This window comes from Neltuma alba, unplaced genomic scaffold, assembly GCF_004799145.2.
Source record: "Neltuma alba isolate B1F8T4 unplaced genomic scaffold, ASM479914v2 tig00006098_pilon, whole genome shotgun sequence".
Lineage (NCBI taxonomy): Eukaryota > Viridiplantae > Streptophyta > Magnoliopsida > Fabales > Fabaceae > Neltuma > Neltuma alba.
The window spans coordinates 49,162-61,165 of NW_021634348.1; the positions used below are offsets into that span (position 1 = coordinate 49,162).

A 12,004-nucleotide genomic window follows, 5' to 3' on the forward strand; every position below is an offset into this window, starting at 1 on the left:
GCAAAAAAAGAAAATACCCATGCTTGACGCATGAGCCTTTTACCTCATTTATCAAATTTAAAACTTGCCTAACATTTATGGCCTATGTGTAAATACTTTTGAAGTGAAAACTTGTTATATATAAACACAGACTCAATAGCTTTTTAACAACATCTGTCTCAATAAAAATGTCTTCATATGAAATAGAAATGATTTTTCAAATCTAGCTCAAAATCTAGTGAAAAAAACGTTTTTGATCCTTGCTTACAATTTTGATCATAACTTTAAATTTATAGAGTATTTTTGAATGGATCTTATTACATTAAAAATTAGATTCAGAGAGCTTTTTAAAGATAGGTCATTTGCCTAATTTGAATTTAAATTGAAAAAATTATCTCTAATCAAAAGTTATTTTGCTCAAAATGTCAAATTCAAATTTTGTAAGAAAAATTAGAATTATTATGCATAAATTAAAATTTTTCTAAACAAATTCTAAGAGAGTGTTTGGATATAAACCAAACTATAGTTTTAAAAATACTTTTACAGTATATAAGATAAATATATAAAAAATTTTATCTCATTTTATAAAAAAATATTTCTAAAAAATACTTTTAGGTATTTCTAAACAGCGCTTAATTTATGTTCACAGAAATGAGCATACTTCGAAGTTGATGTAAAAAGATAGGTCATTATATGCAATGTAGGATCTCTTTTTTTGGGACTGAAATGGAATGTGGGATCTAGGCTATTAGAAATAGGCCCCGCAATCCCCTAAATGTCAAATCATGCACTTCTTTTAAATAATTAAGCGAGGCTAAAGTCTTCATCAGGCAAACCTACTGGCGGGGTAATTTTCATCTACATAAAGGAAAATTAATTCTCACTTTTTTTGGCGGCAAGCTACTTTCTAACACAGTTAGGCAAATTTGAAAGACATATCTACCCCTCAAAACACACGTCGCTGGTCACTGCTCTCTCTTTCTTCTTCTTCACCTACTGCATCTTCTTCTCTCCTTATCTTTCTTTCTTTCCATTTTCTTTTCTTTCTTCATGTTGATATTCATCAACCCTTACTGACAAGCAAAATCTTGCTTCATTTATTAACAGAGGAAAAAAAATCACCCATATCACCAAAAAGAAAAAAATCACCCAGGTTTGACCCATGAGCTTTTTAGTTCATTCATCAAATGTAAAACTTGCCTAACATTCATGGCTTATATATAAGTACTTTTGAAGTGAAACTTGTTATTTATAAACATAGATTCAATAGCTTTTTAACAACATCTACCTCAATAAAAATGTTTTCATCTAAAACAGATATGATTTTTCAAATCTGGTTCAAAATCTAGTGAGAAAAATGTTTTTGACCCTTGCTTACAATTTTGATCATAACTTTATATTTACAAAGTGTTTTTGAATAGGTCTTATTGCATTAAAAATGAAACTCAGAGAGCTTTTCAAAAATAGGTTATTTGTCCAATTTAAATTTAAATTGAAAAATACTACTACAAAAATATTCATTTTCGTATACTCTAGAGGCTTTTTTTGTCGGTTTAAAGGGGAACGTAGACAAAAAAGACGTAGATAGAAGTTAGATATTTGTCTGTTTCTAGTAGATGAATATGTAAGGCACATATTCTTCTATTCAAAAAAATAGACAAATATGTGCTTTGCATATTCGTCTGTTTGTCTGTTTTGGAAAAACAAACAAATGTGGTGCCATATATTCATCTGTTTTGGGAAAACAGACAAATAAAAAAGCACATATTCATCTACTCTGGCCAAAACAGATGGATATAGTGTCATTTTAAAAAAAAAAATTATTTGTATTGTCAGTTTTTACTATAACCCGTAATTCTAAAGTATATGAAGAAAAACAAAAACAAAGCAACAATGAAAACAATTCAACATAACCAAATCATGTTGCACTTTCCATACAAATCATTTCAAAGGGGGAGAACTAGCTAGCTCTGGGTTAGAGTGGTCAAAGCAAATGACAACAATAACATCTAAATTAGTTTAATTAATATAAAAAATTAAACACCTTAACTTAGTCATATAACACAAGAAAGTTTAAAACTAGAAAATCTAATAACATCCTAACTTATTTAAATAGATATTTTAACTTTTAGGATTCCATACTTTTCTAAAATTTAACATGGAGATTAAACATTGAGGACACTCAATTAACTATCATATTCCAACAAATTTTCTCTCATGGATATTTTCACAAATACCTTATGTACATTGATATTTAAACAAATTTAATATGCTTTTAATCTTAATATATTTTTCAATCGTTATCATTGCTTTCCAAAAGCTATTATTCACCAACAATCAATTTAAATAGAAAATTTTTGACACCAAAATACACAAACAATCACTTTCAACACTCATATAATAGTCTCACATAACCAAAACATTCAACGTCAGATCACATAACTTGCCTTGCTTCTTGCAAAGCTAAAGCCGTGGAAAAAGAATGAGAGATATTGTCAAGCACGCAAGAGAAGAGAGGAGAAGCTATCTGCCATCAAGAAGACAGGCTAGCTGTGGAGTTCACTATGTCATTAAGCTGTTGCATCGCCAAGAAAGAGAAGAGAGGAGAAGCTATTGTCAACCAAGAAGAAGAAGATAGAAGAACGTTGGTTGTCACATGAGAAGAGAGGAAGATGGAGAAGAGGAAGCTTGCAGCGAAGGAGAAGAGGAGAAAAAAAGAAACTAGTATTAGGGTTCGCTCTGATCTGATGAAAAAATAGCATTGTGTTTTGGAAGCAAAAAGTTTTTTGTCTGTTACTTTGTTAGTTAGAGCGTAACAGACGAGTATGTGTGTACATATTTGTCTATTCTGTCATAACAAATGAGTATAGTAACCTTTTTTCTATTTTAAAAAACCGATAAAAATGAGAGACAAAAATGACCTATTTTGTAGTAGTGAAAGTTATATAGAATCAAAAGTTGTTATGCTTAAAATGTCAAAAACAAAGTGTAACAGAGACATAATGAAGTTAAATTTTTGAGAAAAATTGGAATGTATTGTGCATAAAAAACAAATTGGAATTTGTATAAAAAAAAATTCTAATTCATATTTATAAACCCATGACTAAACTTTAAGCTACGAGAAAGAAATGAGTGTATCCAAAGTTGATGCAAAAGAAGTTGAATTTCTGTATCAAATTCAAATTTCCTTCAATGGATTCAAATTTGAAAGAAATGAGTATATTCAAAGTTGGTGTCAAAGAAGTTGAATTTCTGCGTCAAATTCAAATTTCTTTGAATAGATTTAAATTTGATGTAAGGAATTTCAAATTTTCTACATCAAATTTGCTTGAAAATAAATTTTAAAACACAAAGTATTTTTGAATGGGTCTTGTTGCATTAAAAATTAAACTTAAAGGGTTTCCAATGATAAATCATTCAACCCATTTAAAATTAAATGAACAAATGTATGTCATCAAAAAATTTACATTTTAATTGACTTTATTTATGTCCATTCAAGTTTATAAATTGTTTGGTTGTACTTCCTTCCTTCCTTTTTTTCCTTGTGAATTTAATTTTATTCCTTGGACTAAGTTCTTTGTTATATTTTATTTAAATTTGTATTTAATTATTTTTTAATTATTTAACATCTATAGTTAATTTGATATTTAATATTGAATGTTTGTATTTATTTAAATTATAATATATATTTTATTTATTTTTTGCTAATCATCGATTTTTAAAAAAATAATATTATCATTCTATAAGGTTAAAAAGTTTTTTTATTTAATAATATTATACTCTTTCATTAAGGGTAACATAATAAAATTGCACAATTTTTCAACCCATTTTTATCCAATCAAACATAAAATTTTCGATCAACCTATTTTCTGTTTCAGTACTTATCAAATATGTCATTATTCAAAAAATTTTCGAAGCATTCTTTTCTATTTATTTCCGTTCCAATCAATTCTTTTTATCAAAAGGGCCCTTTTAAATATCAGGCGTCAAGTGGCGGTCTGGCTGCCGGACGGCCAGGTTTCCCTTGTTAATTGAAAAATGTTACCCCTTTCGTAATTGGGTTACATCTTCGTTTTGGTATCAGTATGAAACTAATAAGCTCCAAAAGTCAAGATTCCCTATTTTTTAAATTAATTAAATGACCTCATCAGTATCAAGTATAAATAATTATAAACGAAGCTGACAGAACACGGCATATTTTTTTGACCACACGGAACATAGCTTATTAAAGGAAGGCTATTTGGTTTACTTTGAATTGTATTAATTTAAGGGAATGGATCTGGTCTATAGGAATCTGCCAACCTTAGCTTATGGCCTGAACCTGGACATCTCACTTGTCACAAGCGACAAACGCGAACCCTTCGTGTTTTTACTAATTTGAGTTTTATACTGATTCTTGTTCTTAATATAAAAGTTAGTTAATTAATTAAAATAAATTAAAAAAATTAGTTAAGATAGTTATTGATGATAAATAGATATTGTGTTTCTTAGAATATCATTTCTAGTAATTTGTATTAGTTAGAACTATCATTTAATAAAACATTACATTTAACATGTGTAATTACTGTAAAAACTACTTTGAAAAAAAATAGATAAATACGAGAAACAAAATAAATTTGGGTCTTATATTTAGAATCAAATTAAATATCAAACGAGCTATTATATTAAATACCGGAGGTAGTATCTAATAACATAAATAAAGCTCTCTTACGAATAAGACGTCATAGATTTGATCATACTTGTTGTTTCATGTTGTTACAAAATGTTCTTTTGAATTGGAGGAAAAGAAAAAAGCAGAATTTGATCATACTTGTAGTTTCATCTTGTTACAAAAGGTGCTTTTGAATTAGGAAAAAAAAGAAGAAGAAGAAGAAAAATAGAGACACTACCGAGAAAAAAAATTGACTTTCATTTTGCTACAATTTTATTAAGGCTAGTTTTATATCATTGAATTATAAATAACGATGTTGATTCTTAAGATAGTGCACATCTAAAAATTTTAAGAAAATTAATTTCTAATTATTACAGGGTCTCATAACCAGCTAATGCGCAACTGACAAACATTATGCACATTTTTCTATCTTTTGAGTATTCAATATATTCACAAATACACTAAAAAGTATCAAAAACTTAGCAAAATATGCCAAAATGATACAAAATTCCAGAGGTTAACGAGAAGACCACAATTCACATTACTTACAGCATGAACATTTTCATTCACTCATGAAAAAATTAAGATTTCTTGAACTGAATAATCTGAGTTAAATAATTTTCCTTTTATATATATAAATATATTATTTCCTGTAAAGAACTTAGATCGAGAACCAAAGCAATATAAACCTAAACGAGAAGACAGGTTGACAAAATGGGTGTTAGCATATGAAATAACACGTACAACAACATTCCAGGTGTCTAGTGGTTAACTGTGGCTTCAGTCGAAGGTTTGAATTATTGATCACAGGCTTCTCATCCTCGCTCACACTATTGCTATTGCTCATGTATGTCTCCTATTTCTAATATCTCAACTCTGCGATTAGTCTTCTTCTTTATCTTGATTGCCACATCCTGAGGGACGAAGCTCCCACACACTATTACCCTGCTTTGCTTCTTCTCTATCAGATGTGACTCCATTTCTATAGAGTACAGTTAATTCAACACAGGAATCATTGTACTGCATTAGACCCAGTTAATGAAATAAGATAAAGGGTTTAATTCATTTGAAGGGCTAACCTGGAATCTTAAGAAGGGCTCTCTTTACTTTTCTATAGCAGCCATTGCAATCTACATTTATCCTCATCACCATGTACAAGTACTGCAAAAACAGAAGGCAGAACTAGAACTGGTTCAAATATGGTTTCTGAATTCAATACAAATGGCTTTATCAGAACTTCAGAGAGGAATTAATAATTAAGATGATGATTTGGAGCTTGCCTTCACTGTCATGAAACCAATTATCAGAGAGCTGGGACCGTGGAGAGAGATAGAGATGCTTCAAATCCCCAAGTTAGCGTTGCAAAATGGGAAGGCTAGCGTTGCCTTTAGTTGAAAAGGATTCTCCCTTCTCATCACAGAATCAAATTCTTCTTGCATATGAATTATACAAAGGCAATGATGCAGCTTAGTTGATGAACACTTTATTCTGGCCTCTTCTTTTGTGTTCTTTATGCATAGATGCCATGCAAACGAAACAAAGAGATAGTGCATGCCTTCTTTATGGAACGAGCATCTCTTCTCCTTCTACTTGTGGCTTCGCGCATTGATTCTCGTTTCTTTATGCAGACTGAATTGATTCCTTTAAGTTAAGCCAATTACATCATTATTACTAGTTAACATTGAATCTCCGTGTTTCAAATTTCAAATTTTGGATTCTCTGAGTCTCAAGCGATCATGCGTTTGGATCTGGAAGAAGAAGAAGCTGGAAGACGAACAAATAAAGGTGGTGGTAGCGTAGCAACAAGTCTCATCCTCGTAAAAAAGAAAAATATTAGGTTGAATCCTAAGATGTATACTTGTTGAGAGGGTTTTAACCTTAACATTTTTTACCTGAGAGAAATTAGTTTCAAACCCAAAATAACTTGATGATATTTTGAGTTATACCCAAAGGGGGAAAAAAAAAAAAAGGCGGTGGTGGTGTCCCTGTATATATGAAGGATTTGTATTGCATGCGTCTCTTCCCTCAGAAGTCATTACCTTTTTTTTTTTTGGCCAGACCTCAGAAGTCATTACCTGAAAAACAAACTTATCAAAAAATAAACTAATTATATATAATTATTAATATATAAAAAATTTGTGGTTTTTTTTTTGGAGTCATCCTAACACGTTTATTTTAAGCGGGGAAGGCGGAGCATTAATTAGGGCTATTTTAGGAAAAAGATGAATCAGGTAGTGGACATGAAATGAATTGAGCCCTGACAAAATTCTTAAAATTATCTTACATTTAGAACCGGAAGGCTTTTTGATTTGAACAATTTAACACCCTCGCACAGGAGAAAACCCTCACATCAATCCCCTATTTTGATAATACATGATCTAGAATTCAGAAACTCTTTTATGAGAGGAGATCTAAAGTACCATATAAGTTATAGGCTGTTCAGACTTCAGAGAATGGAGGATATGTTTATATGACGATGGATACTTTTGATATCTGATATCTCTGCATTGAACATACGAGTCAGTTTGATGATAGATGGGAGAGATTATTAGAGGGCTGTGGATCCGATCCAATGGGTGGAGATGAGGAAAAAAAGTGCCTGTTAATTAGTAGTGTTATCACGTAACACTTTGCGTTGATAGTTGATACACACACGCACACATGTTGATGTGTGATATTGATAACACCACTTCTGGTCTTTAATATAAAAGCTAGTTAATTAATTTAAGTAGATTAATAAAATTAATGAGTTAGTTATTCGTAATAAATAGGTGTTATCTTTCTTAAAATATCCTTGCTAATCATGTGTATTATATAGAACTACCATGTGTAGAAACCTTCAACATATGCAATTATTACAAGGATTATAGTGGAAAAAATAGATAAATATGAGAGATAAAATAAATAAAAATCTTATATTTAGAATGAAATTAAAAGTCAAATTAGTTTTTATATTAAGTACTGGATGTAGTATAAAGAATTGACTATACCGATGTTGATATTGATGAAGTACCATAAACATGTAATATCTTGTTATATTCCACAAATTTGAGAAAAATGAATCGAAATGCTTTTAAGGCCCACTATAATTAATATTTATTTTTTATAAGAAATGAATATATGTATGTGTGCGTGTGTATTCCGGCCTATATCTTCAAATAAGTAAACTCTTTGTGGCATGCATATGAATGGGCCGGCAGGTGGCCTTCATCGCATCTATTTCATCTCATTCTACATACAAGACGCTTTAAATTTTCCCACCAAAGTTAAAGAGACGGTGAAATTATTAAAATAACTTTTCATGTAAAATAACTAGGGATGAATCTAGAATTTTACAACCGAGAGTCCAAGAATGTATTTTAGCATTTCGTTACAAGTAAAATTATTGACCCCGACAAAGTGATAGTGCTGCTATGGGGGGAAATCAGCCCCTTCCTCCCTCCTTGTATTTCTGTCTCAAAATTACTAATATATATATATATATGGCCGCCAATTTAATTTATGAAGTGATTAATCGTAGAATACAAGGCTGGAGGGAATATAGCCATGTAAAGATAAAATGAATTAATATTAAAAATAAAGTAAATTATCATCAAATAATACTCTTACAAAGGTACGAACATTGGCGATCATTTCCTCGTTCCCATGTGTTCGATGTCGAGGATGTTGACGATTAATGGTCTGCGTGCATTTAAATCATACTGAATTGTCATTTTCGCGTTCACAGGTCGCGGATATTTTTCTGAAGCGCAAAGAACTTTTAAAGATCCCCAAGGCATAGACCATACAGAGTCTGCTTTTATCACCACTACTGTAGTCGGGTGGTACCATTCTACTGTCCATTGTACAAAGCCTCTTACCATTAATCTCATCACATCACAAGATGCCGTCCGTACGTTAGTTATTTCCCAAATTTTAAATTTAAGCTTACCGTTGGTTGATTACTTTTAAAAAATTGCTGAATTATTTTTAAATATTTATATTTATCTCTCTTTTTTTCCTAAATTAATATGACTTATTGTCAATTTATATATTCTAATGATGTATATAAATATTTTAGTCATATCATGTAACATATTATAATTAAATAATTTAATAACTTCATTACTTTTTTAAATTAGTTAATTAGGTTTTATATTAAGAACAGAATGTAGTAGTATTATTTATGCCTAATAATCTAATATACAATATATTTATGTGTAAAATTAAACTTATTTGTTTAAAAAGTTCATGAGTCAAAAGATTCTAAATGTATAAGTATTTTTTCTGATCACACAAAAATGTCCTCAGGTGCATGTAAAAGTTTTAAAAATTAAAGTCTTTTGCACATGACTGAAACATGGTGTACATAATTAAAAAAAGAGTTGCACTTACTTAAATTCAAGTTCCTCTCGCGGATAAAATTTTCAAACGGTTGCTTTTAACGAAATTTTGCACAAATAAAAAACATTCATATATCATAAATGGATTTATAGGAAAATTCAGTTAAAATTCTCGGGAAATACCACCTCATTGAAGTTATAGTGTACAAGTAACTTGATATTTTATAAAAGAAGCTTGCTTACACAGTGTTTGGTTTAATAAAAGCAAAAGGGTAGGGGAAGAGATGGGAAGGGAAGAGGGATTAATATTGTCTCACTAAATTTGGTTTGAAGGGGAAAGGAGGAGGATTTTAGTTATGCCTGCAAATCCCCTCGTCTTGAAGAAACAGGATAAGACTTCCTTCTCCTTTTATTTTGAGAAGCGCAGCATCTTATGTTACCAAAAGTTAGCCAAACAATTCGCAGAGCATTTGAAGTGAAATGCGCCATCTTCCGTCTCAAACACAGTTCATTATTATCTACTTTACTCTGTTTAGAGATAGTTTTTGGATGCAAATTGAAAACTTTTCCAAATTTGCTTTTGACAATTAGTGTTTCTTTGCGTTTGCTCTGTTGATTCTCAAAAATAAGCAATTGATGATGAGTAGGAACGTATGAGAAAATCAAACATCAAACATTTAACTTAAACTACAGCTTATAGGTGACAATAGTTACACATCAATATTTTCTTCCGTACATATACACATCTTCAAATTTTGGTTACTTATCAAATACTTAATTTTATGGTTTCCCGGCTTGGTGGTCAGAGCATTACACTTTGATCGCCCACTGGATTTTTTGGGCCATTGATAATCCGGTGCAGCATGTGTTAAAACAAATATGGGATTATTGAACTGGCCCATCTTTGTTTAACTCAAGTTCTAAGTTCCTTCAATTTAAAATTTAAAATCAAATAAAAAGAAAGACATCAGCGCTCCATCGAAGTCTCAAAAAAAAAAAAAATCACGAATGGCACAACATCTGAATCTGATTCCTGCGCTACAAAGAACATCTCGCCAAATTTTCACACCTACCATCTACAGTCCATGTTTCTGTGGTTTCATCGTCTTCCCCAGTTTACATGTTGCCGTACTCAGTTCAATGATGCCCACCAAACCTAGCGCTACGCCCTAACCCTCCTTCCTTCACATAGCCTGCAACGACTCCGACCGCCACACCACCTCATACAAGTCCGGGTAATCCAACAACCCGTCGTCGAAGCTCACAATACCACCGCCGTTCTCGTTTTCTCCGTCTCCTAACCCTACCGACTCGTACTTCTCTATATCATTCTCAAACCCCAATAACTCCCCCATATCAACTCCGTCCGAGCCCACCTGGCTCAATTCTTCGCTCTCGGGCTTCGTATCCTCTGACGGCGTCACCGACGGCGGCAGCCCTAGCTCGTCGTCGGAAGCTTCCAAGAGGTATCCCAGCTGCACGGGGAACTCGCCGGATTCGGGTGTGGGGTCAGGAATGACGGAGCCCGGACCCGAAGCGAGGATCTCTTCCTCAAAGCTCTTGATTACGGAGTCGAGGCCCTGCATGGTAGGGTCTCGCTCGGGTAAGTTATCCGTCTCATCAAGGATATCGAGAAGGTCGTCATGGATGTCCGTAGCGACGGAGGAGTCCATGGCTGGGTCTTCCGGGTTGACATCAGAGGGGGAGTCAACTCTGGCAATCTTGGACTCGGGCGAGTGGGGTTCTGAGTCATGGCGGAGTCGCTTGCTCTTTTGGTTGGCAAGCTCCATTATGGGCTGGATTGAAAGAAAAGAAGAGTGAAGAGACAGAGAGAAGGGAAGCGCGCTTAGATGGAAGGGAAGAGAAAGGAAGAGGAAGGGGGCATATATAGTGGTGGGAAAAGGAGGGGAGTGGGGGGAGACAGAGAGGCGTCGAGTCGAGCGGGAGGCTTTAATTAAAAAAAAAAGACTCTTCACGAAAGTCTCGTTATTTTTACTTTTTTCATGTATTATTTTTTTTTTGCCAGACTTTTTCGTGTATTAAAATATTAAAGCTCCGACAATACTTTCTTATATATAAAAAAGTTTCAGGTTAATCCTGCTGCTTCTATATTACAAAAAATTTAATGTTTATGGAAATTTCCTGAATCCTGATCATTAGAATCAGGATAGGTCGATGAGCTTATTCACTGTTACTTTAATTTGTAATGTAAAAATCTTAAATAAAATCTAACATGGAGATATAAATAGTAATAAGATATTTTTAAATATTAATATATGAAGTTTAATTTTTAATGCAATCGTAATAATTAAAAAACATAATTTAATTCTAACGATTTTAAAGTTAAGGAATAAAAAAATAAAAAACCAAATTAAAATGTCATATCAAATGAAAATACCAAATATATTATTTTAAATAATTTTTGATTATATTAAGTAAATAAATATGTAAGAAAATTTTTTTTAATAAAACGGAAAAAAATAAAATTAGCTGATTGTCGGAGCACAAACACCCCAGATATCCTTTGTGATTACCGGGAGAACTCGAGAAGAATGGATTTTTTTGGGCGTGTACTTCATTTGGTTTTTTTCTTTCTTTATTTTCCCTTTTTTTTTTTTAACACCCTTTTGATGGGAGACCGGCAGCGGAAAACTAAACTAAATTTAAATGAAGATGGTGAAGTCCGCAATGGGGCCCACTAACATCGAAGAAAAGAAATGATGTGGTTTTTTGCTGCCAAATGGCTGCATTTTTGCCTTTTTAGGGGTTTATTTGGAATAGCACTGTACTACCTCCATTTTTTATTATAAAATTTAATTTTGTGAATTGGTTTTTCTTTTTCCGGCCAAAAAAATTGGTTTAATTTTATAATAAAATTCTCATCTATCTAAATAATAAATATATTTTTACCTATTTTACCCTTAATTAACATACTCTACTTATTATCTTTTTCTAATACATTCTCTCGCATTTATTCTCTTACTTATATCTATCCATTTACAAATAAGAGTATATTTAAGAAAAATGTACATTTCTAAAATATTTATTACTT

The 12,004-nt window shown here is 31.8% G+C and overlaps 2 protein-coding genes across 2 annotated transcripts; both read right to left on the reverse strand.

Annotated features, from left to right (window-relative positions):
* Positions 1–5,335: 5,335 nt before the first annotated feature.
* LOC114749559 (heavy metal-associated isoprenylated plant protein 25-like) lies at positions 5,336–6,060 on the reverse strand. The gene is made up of 3 exons (XM_028938061.1): positions 5,911–6,060; positions 5,710–5,791; positions 5,336–5,612 (listed from the first exon to the last, which is right to left on the reverse strand). The coding sequence occupies exons 1-3, from the start codon at positions 5,920–5,922 to the stop codon at positions 5,467–5,469; spliced, it is 240 nt and encodes a 79-aa protein (XP_028793894.1). The 5' UTR covers positions 5,923–6,060; the 3' UTR covers positions 5,336–5,466.
* Positions 6,061–10,136: 4,076 nt separating this feature from the next.
* On the reverse strand, positions 10,137–10,742 carry LOC114749556 (uncharacterized). Its single transcript, XM_028938058.1, has one exon. It carries the CDS (start codon positions 10,740–10,742, stop codon positions 10,137–10,139), a length of 606 nt encoding a protein of 201 aa, XP_028793891.1.
* Positions 10,743–12,004: the final 1,262 nt, after the last annotated feature.